This window comes from Cyprinus carpio, chromosome A13, assembly GCF_018340385.1.
Source record: "Cyprinus carpio isolate SPL01 chromosome A13, ASM1834038v1, whole genome shotgun sequence".
NCBI classification, from domain to species: Eukaryota; Metazoa; Chordata; class Actinopteri; order Cypriniformes; family Cyprinidae; genus Cyprinus; species Cyprinus carpio.
The window spans coordinates 27,071,082-27,098,294 of NC_056584.1; the positions used below are offsets into that span (position 1 = coordinate 27,071,082).

At 38.5% G+C, this 27,213-nt stretch overlaps 2 protein-coding genes and 1 pseudogene across 2 annotated transcripts; all 3 read right to left on the reverse strand.

Annotated features, from left to right (window-relative positions):
• Positions 1–1,286: 1,286 nt before the first annotated feature.
• Positions 1,287–15,069, reverse strand: LOC109057959 (interferon-induced, double-stranded RNA-activated protein kinase-like). Its single transcript, XM_019075182.2, has 8 exons — positions 13,333–15,069; positions 13,194–13,220; positions 12,914–13,033; positions 2,739–2,919; positions 2,520–2,657; positions 2,297–2,398; positions 1,662–1,724; positions 1,287–1,552 (listed from the first exon to the last, which is right to left on the reverse strand). Exons 1-8 carry the CDS (start codon positions 13,878–13,880, stop codon positions 1,424–1,426), a joined length of 1,308 nt encoding a protein of 435 aa, XP_018930727.2. The 5' UTR covers positions 13,881–15,069; the 3' UTR covers positions 1,287–1,423.
• Positions 15,070–16,781: 1,712 nt separating this feature from the next.
• Positions 16,782–21,632, reverse strand: LOC109045255 (eukaryotic translation initiation factor 2-alpha kinase-like). The gene is given in 12 exon segments (XM_042769546.1): positions 16,782–17,081; positions 17,155–17,217; positions 17,358–17,459; positions 17,552–17,611; positions 17,613–17,693; positions 17,766–17,848; positions 17,851–17,939; positions 18,560–18,718; positions 18,793–18,903; positions 19,011–19,130; positions 20,855–20,896; positions 20,981–21,632. Coding segments are annotated over 12 exon segments (1,281 nt in total). The 5' UTR covers positions 21,226–21,632; the 3' UTR covers positions 16,782–16,955.
• A 1,635-nt stretch (positions 21,633–23,267) lies between these two features.
• Positions 23,268–25,899, reverse strand: LOC122147315 (annotated as a pseudogene).
• Between the last annotated feature and the right edge of the window lie 1,314 nt (positions 25,900–27,213).

Genomic DNA, 27,213 nt, shown 5'->3' on the forward strand with positions numbered 1-27,213 from the left:
GACATATTTATATGTAATATCATTTAAGTACTGCTAATGTCTTGACTTTATAGGATTGTTCAATGTGCATTAAAAATCAAAACCGAAGACATATAAAATATAAAAAATATTTTTGAAATTAAAGGCAAAACCAACAGCGAAGTCTGATATGAATCCATTTAGGCCGTATAATAGTGACATCTTGCAATTATGATAATTTTGACATGAATGACTAGATGAGTGAAACAAATCATTTACAACCATGCCAAAACATACATGAAGGTTTTGTAACAGAGCTCATTATTATTCTTGTGCTTGTGTACAGGTTATATGTGCAAATGAATATGCTTGTGTTATAGTTTGAGCAAGTAGGCCTACTTCATTATGTCTAACTGATAAAAGTTAATCATTAGCTCAGTGATTACATAAGAATACAAAACATTTATTTTGCTATTTTCAATCAGGATGGATTGTTTTGGAGTGAAACATCCCATCGTTTAACACAATATCACAGAATTCATCAGACTTATTATTAATACTTACTGATTAATACTTGCTTGTTTTCCCCTTAAAATGATGTCACTTCCTGGAGAATGATGTCATTTAAGTCAATAAAGTAAATAAATAAATAAATTCTCTCTCTCTCTCTCTCTCAAAAAAAAAATCTGTTAAAAATTAAAACAAACAAACAAACAAACAAACACCTGGATTTTTTCTTGTAGATTTATTAATAAACTGCAAGTGTTTCATTTGACAAGGCACATTGGTAACATCCTCTCAAACTAAAGCATTGAAATACAGTACAAATGTAACCCTATGATTGTCTGTTGATATTCATAACACATTTTCTCTTTTTCTTTTTATTTCACTCAACATGCACAGTATATTTGTCAAGAAATGCCTGATGGCAGAAAGTCTACTTGAGCAGCAATCTTCCCAGCCAGCACTAAATGTTTTCACTTTATATGGTATTGCATATTGATTGTAGCTTGGTTACACTGTAACTACAGTAAACAACTGTAACTTTAAGAAACATTATATTTTAGTTGCAATTACATCTATGATGCAAATGCATCTTTATTGTATGCAGCCAACATTTCTATAATGTTGTGAACTTACGTTCTTACTCGGATTTCTGCAAGTAACCTCACAACATTATTATTTTACATTTTTTATGCATTTAGCAGATGCTTTTATTCAAAGCGACTTACAGTGCATTCAGAGTATACTTTTTTTTTTTTACATTCCTGGGAATCGAACCCACAGCCTTTTGCGCTGCTAACGCAATGCTCTACCACTGAGCCACAGGAACATTATGTTTTTTTTATGATGAAAAAAAATAGACTGAACTTTTGAAACTTTTGAAATATATTATATTAAATATATTTGAAATATTTAAAATATATTAGAAGAAATATAGTAGAAATCTGAAAGTTATTTCACATTATTGGTCTGAGATTGATCTTGGCGGTTTCTGACCCAGAGAGAAAAACTTTGAAAGATTTTCTTTCATGTCTTTTGCATGTGGCCTGTGCTCTGGTGAATATGACAGCATCTTCTTGATGAATGTACACTGTAAAAAAAAAAAAAAAAAAGAGGAAAAGAAAAGAAAACCATAATAAAGTTAAAGGCTCAACTTGGTCCAACCAATATTTATCTGAAGATAAAATCAAGTTCCTTACCTCAGTTGAATAAACATCACGAAACCCTTCTGGAAACCTTTGATTTCTCAGATCTGGCCACAGCTGGAATAAATGAATGAATGAATGAATGAATGAATGAATGAATGAATGAATTAATGAATGAATGAGAAATTCAAAATCAAAGGATTTTTTTTGTTTATTCATAAGAACACATCTGAAAATGTAGCATTGCATCAGTGTCTCATCAATGGATGCTCTGCAGTGAATGGGTGCCGTCAGAATGAAAGTCCAAACAGCTGATAAAAACATCACATTTGTTTCAAAAAAACATTTGTTTCTTACAAACACGCAGCTTTTGTCTTCTCCAGATGTTGACTGATGGACTGGAGTGCTGTGGATTACTTGTGGATTATTGTGATGTTTTTATCAGCTGTTTGGACTCTCATTCTGACGGCACCCATTCACTGCAGTGCATCCATTGCTGGATTTCTCCAAATCTGATGAAAAAAACAAACTCATCCTAATCTTAGATGGCCTGAGGGCCAGCACATTTTCAGAGAATTTCCATTTTTGGGTGAACTATTCCTTTAAAATATGTTTGTTTGTTTTTTGCAGATATGGGTAATAACTGTGCATACTATCACTACGGATGATTGTCATGAAATAGTACTGACCTTCTCTCTCTCGCTAGCAGTATATATTTCCCAGATCATTTCAAACCATACGAGTCCAAGGGGAAATATGTCTGTTTTTTCATCATAATTCTTCTTATTTTTCTAAGGAAAACAATGATTTTTTTTTTATTCATTTATTTTGCAAAAAAAAAAAAAAAGGACATAAAATACATTTCTAGAAGTCTTAGGGTGTAAATATTAATCTTAGAGAAAAAAAAGTCACCTGTTCAGGACTCATATAAGATCTTGTTCCTATGTTTGACCTCTCTAAAGGTTCACCCTTTTGATCGGTCTGAGCCGCCACCAGCCCAAAGTCTCCGATCTTCACTTTGCCGTCAGCACCAAAAAGTATGTTATCAGGCTTAAAGGGAAAGTACATATGCGTAAAATATTTATCTGTTTAAACACGTTAAGTTGCCTCCTAGCAACAAAAATGAAACACCTTCAAGTCTCTGTGGATGAGCTTTTTTGCATGGATGTATTCCACTCCAGTGATAATTTCATCAAATATTTTATGGATTTCCGCTGTAGTTCTCTGTTTTTCCATCTGATTTCTCGCCTGTATCCAATCAGTCAGTGTTCCTCCCTCACAGAACTCCATCTGAATAAATAAATATGTCCTGCTGCCAATGCACAGTATCGTCTTAAATGAGTCATATATGTTTTTTAAGCCCATTTGGAATGTAAAATGAGTAACAGCATTTAATCAGGGTTTGCTGTTTTTTTTTTTTCAAATCATACATTTCATATCATCATTTTGTCTTTATTATAAAATGAGTAACAGCATTTAATCAGGGTTTTTTTAAGCCCATTTGAAATGTGAAATGAGTAACAGCATTTAATCAGGGTTTGCTGTTTGGTTTCATATTATTTAAACTGCTCCACCCTTCAATAACAGCCTCTTTCATCACATTATGACAGATTCATAATTCAGATTTAATGTGCAAGTCAAATAACTCAAAGACTGAAATGCACATACTTTTTAATAAACCTCATTATTTTTAACACTTTTATTTGTCAGAGGAAAATGCAGAGCAGGAGTTTGGTTTCAACAGATGAACATTTTGGGATCAATTTAATTAGGACCAGTTACAGTAAAATTAAAATCTGTTATTTATTTAAGAGCATGGGAAATTTGATTCCTCATTATGTGAGCCCTTTGATGCAGTTGTCATGTCATACATTTCAGTCAAACAAATAAACTCCCTGATCTGAAGAGTTTAAACTGTCAGTTCTGAGAACAGACACGGTTACATTCACATCCATGCATTTGGCAGACACTTTTATCCAAAGAGACTTAAAGTACATTAGAGCAACATTTATCAGTAGCTGCATTTGCTGGGAATTAAACAAGATGGCAGCGCGTACACACGCAGTGGCTTCTCTCTCTCCCATGAGAACGGTGTTTTCGTGTTTTTTGTCTTGTGAGTCGCAGTGTTTTTGTACGTCTTCATCGCGTTTACCTGTCTTTAAGCGTGCATACAGTCGTGAGTTTCTGTTCGATGTCAGCAGAACCACTTTTTTTAGACTCTGCGCACGCCGGAGAGCTGTGAGATCTCGGTCTGTTCCGGAGGCCTTCACCATCACCGACCCCCACTACTGCGTCTCACCCACAGCGGAGGCACCACAAGTGGCGTGAGAGGAAGCAGAAGAGGGGTAAGCGCGGAGGTATCCGGGCTAGGCTAATGGCTAACCCACACAAACCAGCTATCCCCACCATCGTACTGGCTAACGTACGCTCTTTGGACAATAAACTGGACTTCATCCGATTACTACGCTTAGCTCTGAGGACTGTAAGAGACTGTTGTGTTTTTGTGTTCACGGAAACATGACTCAGCAACAGCGTTCCAGACTGCACTGATTATTAAGTGCCGGCCGTTCTATCTACCGAGGGAATATTCAGCCATACTGCTCGTTGCTGTATACATTCCTCCCTGCCCCAACAGCAACAACAGGAGCGAGGCACTAAATGAACTGCACCAGCACATCAGTGAGCAGCAGACAGCCCACCCTGATGCTTTTCTCATCTTAGCTGGGGATTTCAACCATGTAGACTTAAAGAGTGTGTTCCCAAAAATACACCAACACATTAACTTTCCAACACGAAGTAAAAACACTATGGACTTTGTTTATACCACACAGAGAGGAGCTTACAAGAGTTGCACTAACTCCTATTCTCATGAAGAGCTTTGAACGGCTAGTCATGCATCACATCATGTTGCCCCCCCCCCTCCCCGTACCCCTTCCAGTTTGCATATCGGTCCAACCACTTGACCGATGATGCCATCTCAACTACCCTCCACTCAGCACTCACACATCTAGAGAAAAAAAGACTCATACGTCAGAATGCTGTTCATAGGCTTCAGTTCAGAATTCAACACAATCATCCCTCAACAGCTCATTTACAAACTGGTCGAGCTGGGGCTCAACACTTCGCTGTGCAACTGGCTGTTGGACTTTCTGACTGGAAGACCTCAGGCAGTACGGGTCGGCGCAACAAACATCCCAGCACCATCACACTGAACACTGGGGCCCCCCAAGGATGTGTGCTGAGCCCCCTCCTCTTCACTCTGCTGACCCACACGACTGCACACCGTCACACAACTCCAACCTCTTTCATTAAGTTTGCGGATGACACGACTGTGGTGGGTCTCATTAGCAACAAGGATGAGACAAAATACAGGAGCGAGGTGAGCCACCTGGCCGGGTGGTGCAGTGACACAATCTCTCTCTGAACATGGAGAAGACGAAGGAGATTGTATTGACTTCAGGAGAGTGCAAACTCAACATGCTTCTCTGACCATCAACGGTGCAACTGTGGAGAGAGTGAGCAGCACCAAGTTCCTGGGTGTGCACATCACAGAGGACCTCTCCTGGACAGACAAAACTGCAGCACTGGCCAAGAAATCACAGCAGCGTCTCTACTTCCTCTGCAAACTGAGAAGAGCTAGAGCCCTGGCCCCCCATCATGTACACCTTCTACAGAGGCACCATCGAGAGCATCCTAACTAGCTGCATCACTGTGTGGTATGGCGCCTGCAACACATCCTGCCGCAAGTCCCTTCAACACATAGTGAGAGCAGCTGAGAAGATCATTGGTGTCTCTCTCCCCTCCCTCCAGGACATTTATGGAACCGTCTCACCCATAAATCCCACCCACCCATCACACAGCTTCTTCAGTCTGCTGCCATCAAAAAACTGTACTTTTACTTCGTTACTGTGGGCCACGGTCCTCTCGTTACTTTATCTTAATGCAATACAAGTTATAAATGCTTCAGTTCATTCCAAACGTGCCGTCTACATTTCTCTTGGCAATGAGCGATGCCCATTCGCGAATGATTCATTCTTTTGAGTCAACTCTGTTCAAAAGCTTGCTCAAACCCAGTTGGCAAACCAGTGAATTGTTTCGCGAATCAGTTTGAATGATTCGTTCAGTTCCTTGCCGCGCGCGCTGAGCGTCTGAAGCGGTTCACTCAGAGTTGTAACAGAAAGTTTGAGAACATCAAGAGCGTTGAAGACGTGGCTTTGGATCTACAGTCAGTTGAAAGCAAATCTGCAAAGGCTATTGTTTGCTAGCGATGAAGATCTTTATTAGATGAACACAGCTGTCTACGGTTTGTGGAATTACAAATTTATAAAATGTTAAATTCAGGTTCCAATGTAATAGTGTATATAAACTGAAAAAGTTATGTACATTGTGTTTTACATTTTGAGGTAAAAAAGGATCAAACCAGGAAGCCCAGGTGTCTGAGATAATGACCTTTTGTCTTTGGCTCTTCCTTGCCATTTGGCTTTTAAGACTGATTTGATTAACACCTTATGCATTTGAAGACATGTTTTGCTGATGACACGGGATGGGGCAAAATCCCTGTAACAGGAGTTTCCTTGAACTGCATTTGCATGCTTTTTTTAGATGGTCTCCACCTCTATGCAGGGGCGGACTGGCCATCGGGAGCACCGGGACATTTCCGGTGACCTGTGGTCCTTCTGGTCCTGCCGGCTGCCGCTGTGCAGTCGTCAGGCTGACGTGCAATAGGCTGGTATCAACTGCGAAATAATTGACGGATATGAATTCGAATCAGGCGATCGCGGAGTGAAAACGAGGCTTCATCTTAGAAAACCGTAGCAAAAAATGGCGCGTAAAAGCAAAGGGAGCAGAGCAGGGAACGTATAAAAAAAGAGAAACCCTGGCCACAGAAGCATTAAGGTGATGCAAATCCAGCCATGTTCACCAGTAGAGGGAGCAGGTCGGTTCAGCATTCCATTACATGATATTACAAGGGTGGGACGGATCATGAAAAAAATCAAACGTTTGGTTCTCCCCACACGGCGGACAAGCACTGGAAACGCTGTTCACTAAAACTGACAAAAGATCTGGATTATGTACTTAAATAAAACGGTTAAAACAAACAGGGTTCAGTTAATATACTGGGCTGTTGATGGCTTGAACATTCTGGGCTCCCAGACATTACAAACAACAGCATGAAAAAAAAAAAAAAAAACCCGTGCAAAACATTCACTATATATATCAATATAATATATTAACAGTGATATCTATACCACACACAACAACAAAGTCCTGCTACACGGAAAAGCCGTTCGTAATAAAGGTTAACTTCATTAACGCAATTTCAATTCTCATGTATATACCTACCTAAAAAAACCTGAATAGTAGTTTATTTATTTGATTGACTCTAATCTATTTATTGGGGGGGGGGGTGTAGTTAGAAGATTCAATAAAACAGACTTCGTTTTTTCCACTGACATTAACTTGAAAAAACCCCTCAAACCGACCAGTGGAAAAAGGTGCCTGTCACACTTTAATACTAGTTTACCCTAAGCTTTCATCAAAGAGGAGCAATATATACAAACATTCTAAAAAAAAAATACGCAAACATAATGACAGTGTCTCGTAAGAGAATTCTTATGCTTGACATACTCTTTCCATGGGGGGGTCACACATTTTTTAGTGCCCAGACTTTCCATTTCGCACTAGATGTTTGTTTAACAAAAAGCGGTGGACATCATCCATCATCATCACAGTCATCAAGCTACATAATGCCTCTCTAGAACAAATATGAGCTGCCGATGTATAAAGATCCTAGTAGTAGACTGTCAGGGGCCATACAATTGCTGGCTGCACAATCTGATATTGAACCTGGTTCATATAGCAGAGAGAGGAAACATATGTGCAGAGTGAGGAGACGAGAGATGATATAACGGTGTATTCCCTATGAGTTTTTGAGAACCATTCTAATGTATGGTAGTCAAAGATGTACACAACTAACAGGGTAGAACAAGTTTAGCAGTCCCTGTTGGACATGACACTTGGTGTTTATGCACCTAAAGAGGTGGTCTGGAGCACCTTCCCGGCCTTTGTTCAGTCCGCCTACGCTCTATGTTTCTTTCGCACCTTAAAATGTATACAAAACACAATGTATCAATGACAGTTAGACTTTTGATATACAGCGCCAGCAGCGCATGCTCAACTGGCCTTATGTTTCTGAGTTTCCACAAAGGGTTCAACTATAAGTCAAGTGGGTTAAGTCAAGTGCCCTCATTGGGCCCTGTACAGTACATACTACAGGAGATCGAATGCTGTACCTCAGACCCCCGGTAGATACAGATTCCTGTACCAGTAGAAGCCTAAATCAATAAATTAATATAAAATACAATTAATAAAACGTAACAAAAATAAAAAATAAAATAAAAATATGGTTTGAATTAAGATGAAGTGCAATACATTTTTTTTTAGTACAACAAAATAGCTTATCAGTTGAAAAGGACCTGAGGTATAATCAATATAAGATAATTGGGTACAGTCCCGATACTTTTGTGTATGGTACTGCACAGTCAGGTGAAAAGAAATCGCAAAGGCTATTAATCATTAATTAAGATCAACTACAGCTGATTCTTAAAACCGATAATTCATAATTTATAAAGCATTAAATATACAAAGTAACAGCAGTTTATAAATACAGATATCAAACCAGGAATGCTGACCTTGTGGTCTCCTGGCCATACGGCTTTTTAAGACGCATTGGACAAACACTCTGCATTTGAAGACACTGTGCTGCTGATGAGATCAGGGAGGCGGAAAACTCCCGTAACAGGAGTTTCCTGTACTGCATTGCTAACATGCTTTGTTTAGATGTCCCACCATATATTGTATCAGTGAGTCCACATTAAAATGTACATAAACCCCAGGGTGCGACTTTTGCCGGCGGGGGACGAATGGGCGGGATTATAAAACAACCCCCTAAACAAGCTGAGAAACCACCAGTGTCAGTTGCATCGCTGCCACTTGGAACTTGAATAAGCTTGTAATCGCGGTAGGAGGATGTAAGCAAAAACATGCAATGGGCAAACCCGCTATGAAACGTCCAATCGAATACAAAATGATTCCGCGAATACGCGATCCGTGGAGCGCTCGAAAACCCAGTGCAGCAATCACCTTATGTGGACGCAGAACGGGTTTAGAAGGATTCGGTAGTCACAGGAAAAAGACAAGAACCGATTGAGAAGGATATCTTTGCTCGCTTATCTCTAGGTAATTTGTGGTCTGAAAACCGTGGACATTAAATCATTGTGAACAATAAAGGGCCCAACGTAGGCTTACAATGTTTTATTAAACTGAGATCACACTAAATCCAAACAAGTGTCTCGTAAGAAGAATGCTGGAAACACCATCACAATAAACAAACTTCCCATAACAAAAATTCTTCACAAACACCATCACCACCAACACCATCAACATCATAATCCCTCCATCAACATCATCATCACGTTTCATGTGACATGAAGATCGGTAATCGAGGAAGTCGATCATATAATATATCATCACCACTCTCTCCAAGGGTCTGCCGCACTTTCAAGTCTCTGTCAAGGTCCACTACGAATCTGATGAAGAAACTGGTCGTGACTGAACGATGAATAACAACCCTGCCACTCCACCGTCCCGGTTGAGTTTACCCTAAGCGGACCTAAATATAAGCACAGTTTTTCTCGCACAGAAGTGCTGGGAGACCTGGCTTACTTGGACATTCCATTCTGATTGTAATAATAATCATCATTCATCATCTCGTCTCCTCGATCATACCCTGGCTCACACTGCCGGCTCTGTCAATAGGCTACATGTGATTGAAGACACCTGGTGTGCTGAACATAAAACAGGGTGATCTAGAAGACCTGGGCCAGTGCCTGGTACTGGACCTCAGGTTTCTTTCTAGATGAATCCAGTGGTTCAGAAGCTGCAGCATGTATCACGCACTGCACTTAATACCATTCCTAAATCAGATTTCCATGAATCAATAAATTAATAAACAAAAATAATGTTTGAATTAATGAATAATACATTAATACACAAAAATAATGAATAAATCAATAATTGAATTAATAAATAATACATTAATAAACAAAAATAATGAATAAATCAATTAATAATTGAATTAATGAGTAAGAAATAAATAAAAACAATGCATGAATGAATTAAATAAAACAATCACTAATAATTACATAATAAATAATGAATTAATTAATTAATTAATAATTGAATGAAGAACAAACAAATAAATAAAAACAATGAAAGAATGAATGAATGAACAAAGAAATTAAAATGAATGAATGAATGAATAAATAATTGAATGAAGAACAAACAAACGAATAAATAAAAGCAATGAAAGAATGAATGAATGAACAAAGGAAGGAACTAAAATAAATGACAGCTGCACATAAGTGTTTTGCGTAATACTTGTTTATAGATCTGCTGTTTGAATTATTACTTGCTGCTAGGAAGGAATATTTCGTTTCCTGCCTAATTCTACTTTGAATTTTCGTTGGCGTTTGTATTTTTGATTGCACCTACTGGTAATTTTAATAATAACTGCCCTCAGGTAAGAAGGAGCCTGTGTCGTTTGCATTGCGCCCTTCTGGCATTAAAGTGCAAACTGTAGATTCGATTTGAGGAACTGCCCTGCTATAGACTATTGGCTGTGATAATTAGAAGGCGGCCACAGCTGTGTTCACTTTAGTGTATTAGACTGTGGATTTATCTGATGTCTGTGTGATGACACAGAAGCATCAGCGGAAGCGTTCAGCCCCCCTTGTGTAAAGACCAACGAGTGTAAAGACCTGCGACTTCACCGAGCAACGAAACCGGCAAGGCAGTTAAGTATATTTTTTATCTCCCCTATACTAACACTCCCTTTCTGTCCTCTCTTTTCCACCTCTATCATGTGTTTCCAAACCATTCCGGTTGTCTCTCGACAACGCTCCAACGTCACAGACGTCACAGACGGCAACACAATGAAATACTCAACCCACTCTCCCCTATGCAATTATAACTCATTTGAATCTCATGTGATCACTGTAACAGCTCCTATAAAACTCCAGGTTGTGGTAATTTACCGGCCTCCTGGGCAAATTCTATCCACCTTCCTAGAGAAGCTGGATGGGCTGCTCTCCACACATCCCAATTAAAACATTCCACTACTTCAACATTCATTTGGACAAGCCTTATGCTACAGACTTCCATTCACTCCTTGCTTCATTCGACCTTAAACGACTTACCTCTACGAGAAACACCCTACCTCTACGAGCACGCACAAATCAGGCAACCAACTTGACTTAATTTACACACGCAGACAACATTCTGGTAAAACCCCTACATATCTCTGACCATATATAAAAAAAACCCAAGTATACACTTTCAAGATGGAGGGGTATAACCACCTCTTCGGCCTTTCCTCTGTAGTATCCTCCTCTCTTCCCTCACCTACCCACTTTCCTCAGTAGTATCCTCCTCTCTTCCCTCACCTACCCATTTCTCTCTTTCTGGATGTGAATGCACCAACTTATACTTTATGCTCTACTTTAACCTCTTGTCTAGATGATATTTGTCCTCTGTTCCAGGCCAGCATGGGCTGCCCTCTCTAACCCCTGGTTTTCCGATGTTCTTCGTGAGCATCGGACCAAAATCAGGGCAGCAGAGAGAAAATGGTGCAAATCAAAAGATCCGTCAGACCTGAGGATGTATCAGTCTTTGCTTTCATCTTTCTCTGCTAAAGTCCATACTGCCAAATCTTCATACTTCCACAACAAGATCAACAGGTCTCTTCTCACAGGCACCTTCCCCTCTGCATTCAAGCAGGCTCGGGTAACCCCACTGTGCAAGAAACCTACATTAAACACTTCACTTACAGATAGCTACCTCTATCTCTCTCTCCTTCCATTCATAGCGAAAACCCTCGAAAGAGTTGTTTTCAACCAGATATCACAGTATGATTTCTCCATCCAGCTAGGTACTTCTTCAATTACCCCATCAACTTCAGTCATTGGTGTAAGATGACCAGGCTGACCTTCAAAGACCAACATGGCAAAGATGCTCGATCTTGGAGGTTTGCATTGCACAACATTCAGGCCCTTTCTAACATGGCATGCTGCACTACTTCTTGTCAGGCCCTCTAGGCTGGACTACTGCAATGCTCTTCTGGCTGGACTTCCATCAAGCACAATCAAACCTCTACAAATGATTCAGAATGCATGGTCTTCAACAAGCCCAAAAGAGCCCATGTTACACCTCTCTTTATCTCCTTGCACTGGCTACCGGTTGCGGCTCGCATCAAGTTCAAGACATTAATGCTTGCATATAGAACAGCCACAGGCTCAGCACCCGCCTACTTCCACTCACTACTACGAATCTACATCCCCTCCAGAAGTCTGAGATCCGCAAGTGAGCAACACCTCATGGTACCATCACAGAGAGGCTCAAAATCACTTTCCAGAACATTCTCGTTCGCCGTTCCTGGCTGGTGGAATGATCTTCCCACCCCTATCCGGAATGCGGAATCCCTGACAATTTTCAAGCGACAGCTGAAAACTCATCTCTTTTGAAGCTACTTGACTTCATCATCATCATAAAAAAAAAAAAAAAAAAAAAATTATGTTTCTCTTTATTTATTCCTTCTCTTTCTAGCTTGTACTTACTTGAACAATGTCTAAAACTTGGTATTACAAGCACTTCCTGTGTCTGTTTGCCTCTTTAAGAAGAATCACTTTATGTATCCCCCCAATTGTAAGTCGCTTTGGATAAAAGCGTCTGCAAAATGACTAAATGTAAATGAATGAATTAATGAATAAATGAATTATTGAATAAATGAATGAATGAATTAATAATTGAATGAAGAATAAAAAAATAAATAAAAACAATGAATGAATGAATGAATGAATAAATGAACAAACAATGGAATGAAGGAACTAAAATGAATGAATGAATGAATGAATTAATAACCGAATGAAGAACAAACAAACAAAAAAATAAATAAATAAAAGCAATGAATGAATGAATGAACGAACAAAGTAAGGAACTAAAATGTATGAATAAATGTATTATTGAATTAATGAATGAATGAATTAATGAATGAAAATCAAACAAACAAATAAATAAAAACAATGAATGAATGAATTAACAAACAGGAAGGAGGAGACTAAAATGAATGAATGAATAAATTAATTATCGAATGAATTAAATTCTTCTGTGAATTTTTTGTGTGTGCCACATAATCATTACAACTGTTCTTTTTAAAATTAGATACGACTTTATGACGTGTATAAACTTACCTGGTTAAGATCACCCTCTTTACAGCATAGATCTTCTCATCATATTTATGTGTTACTTTATAAACGCTGCCAAAGCCACCCTGGCCAAGCTTTGCAATCACATCAAAGCTATGAGACAATCTATAGATGATAAACACAGTACACACATCAAAAAGCAATATACAGCAGAACATCATGCATTATCCTACAACAAAACATTGATTTAAAATATTTCTCTTTGTTATATCGGAATTAATTAAACTAGAGGTGGACACAAAACTGTAAGGTCCAGTATGCTTACCCTGAGTCGAGTGCATGATCACTGGAACTAATTAAAAACAAATCATTAGAATTATTATCTAAAATACTGGCACACTAACAGTAAATACTCATTATAAACCACAGCTGTTGGTGTTTTTAATGAAATACACAACACAAACCTCTCTTGGCTGAAACTTTCCTCGCTCCACTCCTCATTCAGACTCCACAAGTTGCTTACGCTACATTTCTGTACTCTTCTCTTCTCCATCATACTGTACAGATGTTTGTTGGTGGTTTGTCTCGACTGGCCCAGGTCTCTGGCGATGTGACAGGCTTTCAAACCTCCTGATTTCATCAGCAGATCCTCCACACGTTTCTCCTCACTTGTGTCTCTTGTCGTCTGAGGCTTTTGCTCTGCTTTGAGTGTCTGTTTGATCTCCCTCGTCTTCTCCAGAAGATCCCAAACTGGAGGTGTCTCGTTAGTTACTGACATTTGATTTGATTTCTGTAGGATGTACAAATGTTTGTTCACGATGCGTTTATCTAGTCTGATTTCTTTCGCAATTTTCAACGCGGTGCTTTTGCCGTTTCGCCTCAAGAAGTCACAGATCTGTTTCTCTATTTCAGTGTCGGCAGACATTTCTGTCCGAGAAGTTTTAGTGAGTTCAGATGCTGTCAGATTTAGTCTTCTACCTTCTCTGCTTGGTCTATAGACCGAAAGTCTCATCGGTAGCCTATTTAAACCTGCCTTCTTTAACTTTCTGTTTCGATCTACACTCTTTCCTCAGTGGTAAAACTTCCTGTTATAACACGCCCAGTTTTGAATTGTCACCATCATGAACTTTTTTTAAACAATGGCAGTGATGTTGTTCTTGCCTAGAATATACTCATTCATATCTTTTTCTTTAGACACACACTGTAGCTGCTCATCTATTATAAAAGAGTGTTGTCCTTGTATTTAATGCCTCCATTCATTCAGACGGACAACAAAACTTTAGGGCTCATAGTGATGTGTGCAATCACAGTTTGGCATTTGTTACTCTGGTAAATGAAAGCTACATACACAAACTCATAAACTCAAATCTGCAATAAGTAAATATTATACAGCAGTTCCAGGACACTGATTTGAACAGAACGTGCTGTGTGGCACTGTAGTCATCAAAAGTCTAACTAATCATTGATACATTTGCAGTTTATATACATTTCTAGGAGGAGGGATACATAGAGGTGGAGACAATCTAAACAAAGCATGCAAATGCAGTACAGGAATCAGCCCGACACTGGGATTTTCCCAGCCTTGATCTAATCAGCATAACAGTGTCTTTCAAATGCATAGGTGCTAATCCAATCAGTCTTAAAAAGCCAAATGGCAAGGAAGAGCACAAAGACAAAAGGTCATTATCTCAGACACCTGGGCTTCCTGATTTGATCCTTTTTTACCTCTAAATGTAAAACACAATGTAAATAACTTTTTCAGTTTATATACTATTACACTGGAACCTAGATTTAACATTTTATGAATTTGTAATTCCACAATTCCCCCTTTGAGAGTTCTATTAACTCTCACAAAATACAAATTTAGACACTTAAAAGTTCATTCTTGTAACCTGTGATCGTTACAGGCACATAGCACTTGCTCTGTGTTGACTGTCTTTACTGAAGAACGACATGTTGACACAGAAACAAACATGCAGCTAAGGTTCGTGTAGTTCTTACAGGTAATAATCTTTTCTGGTTGGAACTGTAATTTCCCTGTGATGGGCATGGGTTAGTTGTTGAATTAAACACTTGATACTGTGGACACATAGATAGAACACCAGTAGGAAAAACAACAACAGAATTGCTGTTTCCTTGATCCACAGCCAGGGTTTACCTAACAGGTTTCCGAACCATGTAGAATTGTCATCAGTCATCTGGTGTAAAGAAAGATCAAGAATGTCTTGTTGGATTTTGTTCAAGTTCTCTGTTGGATTCATTAACCCGGTGCAGCACTCAGGTCCGATAATGGTGCATGCTCCACCTGCATTGCAAGACAGAGTAATCCAAGGCCACTCTGTTCTGTAAGTTCATTATCGTGTTCCAAAGCTGAGAGTGTTGCCCCCAAAGCCGTATCATTGGCCAGTTTCTGTACAGAATTTGATAAGCTTCCTGACTTGAGCTCTATGACACCATAAGACGGGACCCAAAAGTTCTTGACCACCATCTTTGTGTTTCCTGGAAGGCAGCTGACACTGATTTACTGCGAAGAGTTTCGGGAAGAGGGTGTCCTGTGTCCATAAAGAGGGTACTCCTCAGTTGGAGATGGTCACCATGGGATTCCTGGCCTTACTTACATCCAGTGGCTCTATGTTGTTGTGATGGAGCTAGCCAGAGACTACACTCAGCACTGATCAAAAACGCATGGTCGAGTTATATTTACCTCTCTGATGTTCCTGTCCATGCTTAAGCTTCAGCTGCAGAGTCATCAGTCTTGGTGGCAGGCCTTGCGGTTGCATTTCTAGGAGTGGCAGTAGTGATGTTTTCACAGCGAATCCAACTCCAGCCTGCCTTGGATGACCCTCAGGCAGCCCAATGCAGAAGAATGTATAGCCAGCGTTGACTTCTGTAAGTTCAGTCTCTCCTGAAAATCTTGTCTCACTAAAAGCAGCAATGCCTACTCTGTATCTCGCCAGTTCACAAGCAATAATTGCAGTTCTTCTTTCATGACAACCAGCAGAGTCTAGGAGTGTACACACATTCCAAGAGGCAAGTCTCAATTTGCAATTCATCCTTTGAACCTTTCGTGGACAGCAGAATTGGATACTCAGCTGGTCGCGGTGTACTAGCAGAGTGGATGGAATGAGCAATGTTTGAGAAACCTTTTCTATCCCCATGGAAGAGAGCAGTGCTATCCATCAAAAGGGCTGCTCTTTCACCTGGGCAGGATACGGATGGTACTGTTGTTCCAGGTCAGTATCAAACGACGATCACACCCAGGCCGCCTATGTGCAGGTCAGTGACTAAGTGCTACCAGTGGTATCCTCCACCTGCACCCGTCGCCACTCACCTATCGCCGCAGGTGTGGCATCTGTGACATACCATCACAATGAGTGGATTATAGTGGGAAAGGGTTGTGTGACCAATCCCACTCCCTCTTCCAGTAGCGTCCGCTGCCGGCAGGCTCAGAAACTAAGACGTGCAGGCAGGAGGCCGCTGGCGCAGCAAGTTGGCCTTAAATGGTCCTGTGATAGGAAACATAATGCCCTTAAGAGTGACTTGCGACTGCTCTGCTGCTATGCTGTCTTCGCCAATGTCGTGACATGCAGAGTTATAGCCGAGGAACACCATGGCAGTCTTTGCCGGAGCCCACGTTGGCCAATTGTTTTCAGGGTTCCCGCTAGGCCTGTCCACTCCCGAAAACCTCGCGAAACGCCCTAGGGGATTCTTCAGTGCGAGCACCTTCATCACTGATGGCATAGCCCTAGCGAGCAATCCCCTACTTGACCGTTCACCCCCTCACTGCGTTGAGGTGTGGGTCGGACTTGGACCCACATGTATGTTTATGATGAAAACTAAATGAGACTGGAATTTTGAAATATTTAAAATATACTTGAAGAAGTCTAGCTCTTTCACGTAAAAAATTTTTTTTTTTTTTTTTTATAAAATAACTCCCCAAATGTTTAACATTTTGTTTTATATTATCAACTGAATCATTAAATTATGAATAAAACAACAACAGCTTTAAAACACAAGTGGTTCCCTGTCAGTAGTAATATGTGGTAAATTATTTAATCGAGAAGACTCGACTAAAACTGCAGAGACCTCAAATTGTTTTCTGGCTTAACACATCATGTTCCAGAGAGAAAAACGTCTGAAGATCTCTTTTTATATCTTTTGCATGAGGCCTGTCCTCTGGTGAATATGACAGCATCTTCATGATGAATGTACTCTGAGAAAGAAGCAAAACAGCATTATTCTTGGTCCAGTCAATGTTTATTTGAAGGTAAAGTCAAGTTTCTTACTTCAGCTGAATATTTGTCACTGAACCCTTCTGGAAACCTTTGATTTCTCAGATCTGACCACAGCTGCAATGCAATGCAATGCAATGCAAAAAAAAAAAGGATGAAAGAATGAATGAATGAATGAAATTAAAGATACAATTTTTGCAAATATCTGTAAAGACAGTGAATACAGTCACTACTGATGATCATCAAATACTGCTGACCTTAACTCTCTCCATACCAGTAGATATTTTCCAGAGCATCTCAAACCATATGAGTCCAAGGGGAAAAATGTCAGTTTTTTCATCATAATTCTTCTTATTTTCCTAAAATAAACAATTATATATATATATATCTTATTGGTATAACTTAATTAAAAAACTAAATGTGATAACACGTGTCAATAAAACAGTGTCACCTGTTCAGGACTCATATATGGTGGTGTTCCTTTTCTCTTTGACCTCTCTATAGGGTCACCCATTTTGATCGGTCTGAGCCGCCACCAGCCCAAAGTCTCCGATCTTCACTTTGCCGTCAGCACCAAACAGTATGTTATCAGGCTAAAAGGAAAGTACACATGAGTAAGATGCTTATTTGAATGCTTAAATAATGCAGCAACTAAAATGAAATACCTTTAAATCTCTGTGGATGAACTTGTTTGCATGGATGAATTCAACTCCAGTGATGATTTCAGAAAATATTTTGTGGATTTCCACTGTATTTCCATATGATTTCTCGCCTGTATCCAATCAGTCAGTGTTCCTCCCACACAGAACTCCATCTGAATAAATAAATATTTCCTGCTGCTGAAATAAGAGAGAAAATAAATGTCACATGGGTGGACATTTAACATTGTGTCATATTACCTTAAAGGGCCCATATAATATATATATTTTTTTTCTCCAGAACTTTGCTTTTAATATTAATACAATTAAGCTATAAGCAGTTCTACAAGGTAGCACTGTCATTATTCAGCAAGAGTCAAGTCAGTATTGATTTACTTCAGTTCAGTACCATTGTTGATGTTGCAAGATGCGATTCAGCTGCAGCTCTACAAAATACAATAGTGCTGGGGCGTTTTTGATAATATATGCATACACACACACACACACACACACACAAAAAGTTAATCATAAATACATCAGAAAATAAATATGATAACATACGATTAATACACGTGTTGCACTTAGTGCACAGGCTGAAATCAGTCATGGGGTGTGTGTGAATGGACAGAGACATTTTAATTAGCAGTCAGTACTCATACTGTAAAAAGAAACAGCACTGTACTAAGTTTAAACAAGCGATATTGAACCATTTAAAATATTTCAGTATTGACATTTATCAAAAAAAATCTTTATTTTTGACAACAATACATTATATAAGAGCAGACCGAACAGCTATCTCATTAGAAGACTGCTGGACATACTCTGTTGTCACACGCAGACTTTCCATTCCTGATGTGTTGTTATCCTCATCTTCATCATCATCATCATCATCATCTTCATCATCATCGTTGTCAGCATCATCATCTTCATCATCATCGTCATCATCATCATCTCTCGCTTCCTGATGTGAACCTAACGTGCTGAACATAAAACATATAAACGTCACTGCTGAGAAACACTGAATGTTTCTGTAAAAAAAACACTGGAGACTTACTTTCTTTCTTGGTTTGACGCCCAGTTGGCCGGACCAAGCCAAGATGTAATGTAGCGTACTATGTTTGGGTGATCTAGTCCAGCCAATGCCTTCACCTCAGATTCAGCGTTCCTGTTCACAACAGAAAATAAATAAATAAATGTAAACATTTTGTTCCACATAATCATAGTAAGTGTTCTTTCTACAATTATATGACTTCATGGCATGAACAATCTTACCCAGTTAAGTTGACTTGCTTCAAAGCGTAGATCTTGCCATCAAGTTTATGTTTCACTTTATAAATGCAACCATAGCCTCCTTCAGCAATCTTTGATATCATTTCAAATAATTCAGATAGCCTATAGATGATACATACAATAAACAACAGAAGTGAGTACATCACTATGCACAATGACTTAATGTCAAATGATTCATAATTGTACCCCCTCCTAATAAATGCATTTTTTTTTTTAAGTTTTAAGTCCTTATATAAACAACCCAAAACCAATACTTTAAAATGACTGTATTATAAAGTATTAACTTTAGCCACAAAGGAAAGAATATGACTTTGAAAAGAAGCCGAAAGTTTGGGCACCCCTTGCAGAATATGTGAAAATGTGAATAATTTACAAAAAACAAGAGAAATAATACAGTGGGGATCGAAAGTTTGGGCACCCCTTGCAGAATATGTGAAAATATGAATCATTTTCAAAAAATAAGAGAGATCATACCTAAATGCATATTATATTTTATTTAGTACTGTCCTGAGTAAGATATTGTACATTAAAGTTGTTTACATTTAGTCCACAAGACAAAAAAAATGCTGAAATTATTAAAATAACCCCATTCAAAAGTTTGTGAACCCTTGGTTCTTAATACTGTGTGTGGTTACCTGATGATCCACGACTGTCTTTCTGTTTTGTGATGGTTGTGCATGAGTCCCTTGTTTGTTCTGAACAGTTAAACTGAGCTCTGTTCTTCAGAAAAACCTCCAGCTCCTGCAGATTCTTCAGTTTTCCAGCATCTTTGCATATTTGAACCCTTTCCAGCAGTGACTGTATGATTTTGAGATGCATCTTTTCACACTGAGGACAACTGAGGCACTCAAACAAAACTACTAAAAATGGTTCAAACATTCACTGATGCTCCAGAAGGAAACGAGATGCATTAAGAGCTGGGGGGTGAAAACTTTTGGAATTTGAAGATCAAGGTAAATTGTACTTAATTTGTGTGAAACATGCAAGTATCTTCTGTTGCTTACGAAGGGCAGAACTAAATGGAAAAAAAATTATATTTCAACAAAATCAGAAAAATTTGGCCATCTTCATCATGTTCAAAAGTTTTCACCCCCCAGCTCTTAATGCATCTTGTTTGCTTCAGGAGCATCAGTGAATGTTTGGACCTTTTTTAATAGTTGTGTTTGAGTGCCTCAATTGTCCTCAGTGTGTAAAGATGGATTTCAAAATCATACAGTCACTGCTGGAAAGGGTTCAAATATGCAAAGATGCAAAGACGCTGGAAAACTGAAGAATCTGCAGGACCTTAAAGATTTTTCTGAAGAACAGTTCTCAGTTTAACTGTTCAGAACAAACAAGGGACTCATGCACAACCATCACAAAACAGAAAGACAGTCATGGATCATTAGGTAACCACACACAGTATTAAGAACCAAGGGTTCACAAACTTTTGAACGGGGTTATTTTAATAATTTCAGCTATTTTTTTTTGTCTTGTGGACTAAATGTAAACAACTTTAATGTACAATATCTTACTCAGGACAGTACTAAATAAAAAATAACATGCATTTAGTATGATCTCTCTTATTTTTTGAAAATTATTCACATTTTCTCAGATTCTGCAAGGGGTGCCCAAACTTTCGAGCCCCACTGTATGTGAATATAGCCTAAGCCTACCAAAATACAGACAAGATGACTCCCAGTCAAGCGAAGGAATATCCCAGCATGATTTTGTGATATTGCACAGGAGTATTAAACACGTTCTTCCATATAGAGTTATATCTGAATTATAAAAGGTAGACATACAATTATTTTGGATGACAAAATAAACAGGTCCAGTATACTTACATTGAATTTGAGACCTGTCTGCCATCTGGTACAGTTGATTCACTGCAAGAACAAGAAATAACCAATAATAAAAAATCAAATGACTATCCAAAACACTGGCACAGCAGACACAAAGAGTCATCATACATCAAATGTTTCTCTTCACACATGTCTTTACTCATCTGAGACTTTTGCTCTGGTTCGAAGTCACTTTTCTTCTCGATAAGATCCCATAAAGGAGGATTTTCTGTAGTTCTGAACACCTGGTTTGATTTCTGAAGGCTGTACAAATGTCTGTTCACAGTGGATTTATCTCGTTTGACTGCTCTAGCAATTATCAACGCCTTGCTTCTTCCATTTTGCCTTAGGAAGTCACAGATCCTTCTGTCCATTTTGCTTCTGCCCGAAAGGTTTTTAATACAATTACAGATGCTGTCAGATTGTTGTCTTCCTCTTACTTTGAGGTGCGTTTCCCGAAAGCATCGTTAGCCAACTATGGTCGCAAGTCTATATAATTCAACAATTTGACGTTTCCCAAACTGCATCGCAAACTTGTGTGGTTGGAACGATAGTTAACCTGTCGTGATGTTCGGTTCTTAAAGGAATCATTCTTTCTGAGCCGGTTCACAAATCGAACTGAATCGAACTTTAGTTCCGGGATGATGATGCAGGACGCACAGCCGAAGTTGCGCGTCCAACTCCAAAAGAACCGATTGAGCCAGTTTAACCAAGTGTCGGAGTTTGCCGAGGATTACCGAGGACTCAACAAAACCGAATGAGCAGTGTCGAAGTTTGCCGAGGATTACAGAGGACTCAACAAGAACCGAATGTGCAGTGGCGAAGTTTGCCGAGGATTACAGAGGACTCAACAAGAACCGAACGAGCAGTGGCGAACTTTGCCGAGGATTACAGAGGACTCAACAAGAACCGAACGGAGTGGCGAACTTTGCCGAGGATTACCCGAGGACTCAACAAGAACCGAATGAGCAGTGGCGAAGTTTGCCGAGGATTACCGAGGACTCAACAAGAACCGAATGAGCAGTGGCGAAGTTTGCCGAGGATTACCGAGGACTCAACAAGAACCGAACGAGCAGTGGCGAACTTTGCCGAGGATTACAGAGGACTCAACAAGAACCGAACGAGCAGTGGCGAAGTTTGCCGAGGATTACCGAGGACTCAACAAGAACCGAACGAGCAGTAGCGAAGTTTGCCGAGGATTACCGAGGACTCAACAAGAACCGAACGAGCAGTGGCGAAGTTTGCCGAGGATTACCGAAGATTCCAACGAGTGGAAATATGCTTGTTAGGACTGTTATTAATTTACATTTTATTAAAAACTTTCTGTCGAGTGATGTAAATACATTTTACAATGTTTATTGTGCATGCATATTATATTTAAAGTTGCTTAAGCGAAATTAAGGAGTTTATAAGACTGGTTTATTCATTCTTTATACTGTAGACATGTAGAACATATCCGCGTTTGTGCATCAGTGTCTGTCATGTGTGTTGTAGGTGTGAAACTTTTAGGAATCTTATCCATATCCAAGTTGTAGGCTAGTCAGTACTGGTCAGTCAATCGTATCTATGACATAAAGGATCCACGAATGAAACTGTGACCACAAACACCATTAACTTGTTAATAATAAATCAGCAATATGCTATGCTTTCACACAAATAACTTTTTTTTTTTGAATGTTTCAATATGTGTTGACACAATTGACTCAGGCTATTTGATTTTTTCATTGATACAATATTGCACTGAGTTGTTTAAAAGAAATGCGTAGAGACGCTATTGACGTCAGGAACCGATTAATCGGATTTTTGAACCGGTTCAATGAGCCGATCTGTCCTAAAAGAACCGGTTCGCGGAAATGAACCGGACTTTGCATCACTAGTTAGCCTACTACATAATTCAACAATTTGACAAACTGCATCCCAAACTGGTGCGTGTCAGGAATGATAGCTAAGCTCACCTGTGATTCTTCTTCTTCTGTGAATTACTGGCGCGTCACATACCAACATTGTAGGTTTATTCCGCCACCTGCTGTGTTGGAGTGTGAAGTGATTTCAGTCTAAGTGTAGGCTACATTATGAGATCTAAAATCTATATTTGAGACCACAATCTTCCTCTTTAGTTGTTTTACTAGTATTAATACTCTGTAATACTGCTGCTGTAATGCAGATGGAGAGCGAATGCTGTTTTTTTTTTCATTCATGTTCATTCGAAAAGCAATAAAATACACAGAGTACCCAAATGATGCTCTGCATATCTCGCATGTATCTCAGGATTACTGGTGCGTTTCTGGATCTGTTGCTTGCTTGTGCAAGTGTGGTGGATTATGATACTGTTTTCACTCTATAAGTGTCTCATTATCAGAAATGCGAGCTCTCTTTACACTGTCAGAACACATATTGATGATACTAATGATACATATTTTCTTTCTTACTTTCTTTTTATTCCACCCCACATATACAGTATTTTTGTCAAAAAATATACCTGATGGCTGAAAGTCATTTGAGCAGCGATGATTCCAGCAACCACAAAATGTTTTCATATTATACAACACTGCATTTTAGGTGCAGTTTAGTTGCAACATTATGTTGTAAAAATTATTAAACATTATGTTTTAGTTGCAATTACATCTAAGATGTAAATACATCGTAATTTTATGCAGCCAACATTACAAAAATGTTGTGAAATGACATTCATGTTCATATTTCTACAAGAAACCTCACAACATTATTATAATGTATGTTTATGATGAAAACTAAATGAGACTGGAATTTTGAAATATTTAAAATATACTTGAAGTCTAGTAGAAATCTAAAAATTATTTTTTTAAAATAAAATCACTCCCCAAATGTTTAACATCTTATGTTTTATATTATCAGTTGAATCATTAAATTATGAATAAAACAATAAAATCTTCAAAACACAAGTTGTTGCCTGTCAGGAGTAATCTGTGGTAAATCGTTAAATCGAGAAGACTCGACTAAAACTGCAGAGACCTCAAATTGTTTTCTGGCTTAACACATCATGTTCCAGAGAGAAAAACGTCTGAAGATCTCTTTTTATATCTTTTGCATGAGGCCTGTCCTCTGGTGAATATGACAGCATCTTCATGATGAATGTACTCTGAGAAAGAAGCAAAACAACATTATTCTTTGTCCAGTCAATGTTTATTTGAAGGTAAAGTCAAGTTTCTTACTTCAGCTGAATATTTGTCACTGAACCCTTCTGGAAACCTTTGATTTCTCAGATCTGACCACAGCTGCAATGCAAAAAAAGAATGAATTAATGAAATTAAAGATACAATTGTTGCAAATATCTGTAAAGACAGTGAATACAGTCACTACTGATGATCATCAAATACTGCTGACCTTAACTCTCTCCATACCAGTAGATATTTTCCAGAGCATCTCAAACCCAGATGAGTCCAAGGGGGAAAAATGTCAGTTTTTTTTTCATCATAATTCTTCTTATTTTTTTTCCTAAAGTAAACAATTAAATATATATATATCTTATTGGGTATTAATTAATTAAAAAATTAAATGTGATTACACGTGTCAATAAAACAGTGTCACCTGTTCAGACTCATATATGGTGGTGTTCCTTTTTCTCTTTGACCTCTCTATAGGGTCACCATTTTGATCGGTCTGAGCCGCCACCAGCCCAAAGTCTCCGATCTTCACTTTGCCGTCAGCACCAAACAGTATGGTTATCAGGCTAAAAAGGGAAAGTACACATGAGTAAGATGCTTATTTGAATGCTTAAATAATGCAGCACCTAAAATGAAATACCTTTAAATCTCTGTGGATGAGATTGTTTGCATGGATGTATTCCACTCCAGTGATGATTTCAGAAAATATTTTGTGGATTTCCACTGTAGTTCTCTGTTTTTCCATATGATTTCTCGCCTGTATCCAATCAGTCAGTGTTCCTCCCACACAGAACTCCATCTGAATAAAATAAATATTTCCTGCTGCTGAAATAAGAGAGAGAAAAAACAGCCATGACCCATCATACACTTTTTAAACATTTTATTTTTCTCCTGATTGCATTTTAATTTTCTCCGCCCTTAAAATGAAGCAGTATGTGTTTGCTGCTGTGCCTCATTGAATGAGAAATGACTAACAGCATTAACTCAGAGTTTGCCTTCAGTGGTTTCATAGTGTTTTAAACTGCTCCAACCTTCAATAACAGCCTCTTTCATCACATTATGACAGATTCTAGAAGCAATCTGTGTTGAAATGTGCCACTCAAAGTGTTCAGATCTTTTTTAAACTAAACTTCCGCTTTAATGTTGGCATACTTCAGAGCGAATGGCAGAGCAGCAGTTTGATTTAATTAGATGTTGTTGTTTTTTGAACAAGTTTTGAGTTATATATATATATTCATTAATATTATTATTGAGAAGCACTGTATGCTTTGATTAAAAGCATCGGAGGCTTACTTGGACACTTGGTTTCTTTTGCTGGTTTGATGTCCAGATATTGGGATCCATGCCAAGATGTAATGTAACGTACTATATTTGGGTGCTCTAGTTGGGCCAGTGCCTTCACCTCAGAATCAGCTTTCCTAAAAATAATAATAATAATAATGAAATAATAAACAAACTTTTTTCTGTGACATGATGAAAACTGTTCTTCCAAAAATGTATTGTATAAACTTACCTGGTTAAAATGACCTTCTTCAAAGCATAGATTTTGCCATCAATTTTATGTTTAACTTTATAAACGCAACCGTAGCCTCCATCACCAAGCTCTGTGATCATTTCAAATAACCTATAAATGATGCATTCATGTAAAACATTTTAACATACAGCAAAAATTAATTGCACGTTCTTAGGTTTTATCACTATAAACATATCATTTCTTCCTTCATTAAAAGAGTTATGCTAAAGTCGGGTTCTGTTTACTTACTCTGAATGTGAGCCCGGTTTACCGTCTTGTAGACATGAATCACTGATAAACAAGAAAAGGAACTAATCAATAACAATTTTAAATTTATTTCCAAACACTGCCTAGGGTGACCATACGTCCTCTTTCCCCGGACATGTCCTCATTTTGGACCTAAAATCTCCATCAGGGAGAGCTCTCAGTGCGCAGAGTATTTAAATCTCTGATAGTTTGCGCAGTTCACTTTTGGTTTCGTGATCACACACACTCTGTGTAAAGGGCGCACATCTTACAAGATCAGATATTTGTCAATGAGCTCAGGATCTGTTGAGCAGCAAATACTCCAGCATGGTCTTGTCAGTCATCTCTCCTTATTCTCGATCAGTCAAACCCAACTCCATCAGCTCTTCTTGGGTTGCAGGGTTAAAAAGTCTGTGTTTTTCCACAGATTCGGGCTAGTTTTAAACTGTTGCCATGGGGTGATTTTCCCAAGTGGGTTAAAGGTTTGAAATATTGCAAAACTTAACTTACATTAACTTAATGACCTGCCCAACTCAATCCAAGCAGCTGAGTCCTTAATCATTTTCAAGAAACCACTGAAAACACATCTTTTTCATCATTATTTGAACCTCTAGGCCTATTACACTAGAGCTTTTCCATTTTTTGTTAAAATGGCGTTATAGAATGAAAACGATCCTCGTCTACACTGGCGTTTGAGCTGCATTTCAGAAACATTCTCAGTCTACACTACACAACCTAAAATGCATGTCACGTGACCATTCATGCAGGTACAGCCATAGATATGAATAGGTAGATTCCCTATTACAGGTGCATCTCAATACATTAGAATGTCATGGAAAAGTTCATTTATTTCAGTAATTCAACTCAAATTGTGAAATTGTGAAAAAAAAATTAAATGCACACAGACTGAAGTAGTTTAAGTCTTTGGTTCTTTTAATTGTGATGATTTTGGCTCACATTTAACAAAAACCCACCAATTCACATCTCAACAAATTATAATATGGTGACATGCCAATCAGCTAATCAACTCAAAACACCTGCAAAGGTTTCCTGAGCCTTCAAAAAGACTCACGCCTGTTTCACACATACTCCGTCTGCAGTGCGTATGCAGTCCGTGTGTGTGTGGTGCAGAAGCAGCAGGGACTCATGGTGCTTTCACACAGGACGCGTTTGCAGTCCGCTACTGATCCGCGGCTGTTTAGTCCACAAACACAACATTGTTCATTATTCTATATTTCAAACCCATGTTTAAAAAAAAAAAAAAAAAAAAAAAAAAAAAAAAATAAAATTGTGAATCTTATCACAGAACAGTAACAGTCTTTCATAATCATAGACATTAGTTTAAACTTAATAAATATAAACAACATATTATTTTCATGCATTTGACTTTCTAGGTTTGTATAATAAGCTGCTCCCCATCAAGCGCAAAACATTTAAACACAACAATTAGCCTAATTGTC

Excerpts from the sequence above, each read along its gene's own strand:
- LOC109057959 (XM_019075182.2), bottom strand. The coding sequence starts at position 13,880 with ATGAGACTTTCGGTCTATAGACCAAGCAGAGAAGGTAGAAGACTAAAT. Across the intron at positions 13,221-13,332 it reads GAAAGTTTCAGCCAAGAGAG|TTCCAGTGATCATGCACTCG; the intron begins GTTTGTGTTGTG and ends GTTTTTAATTAG. Across the intron at positions 13,034-13,193 it reads GATCATGCACTCGACTCAGG|ATTGTCTCATAGCTTTGATG; the intron begins GTAAGCATACTG and ends TATCATCTATAG.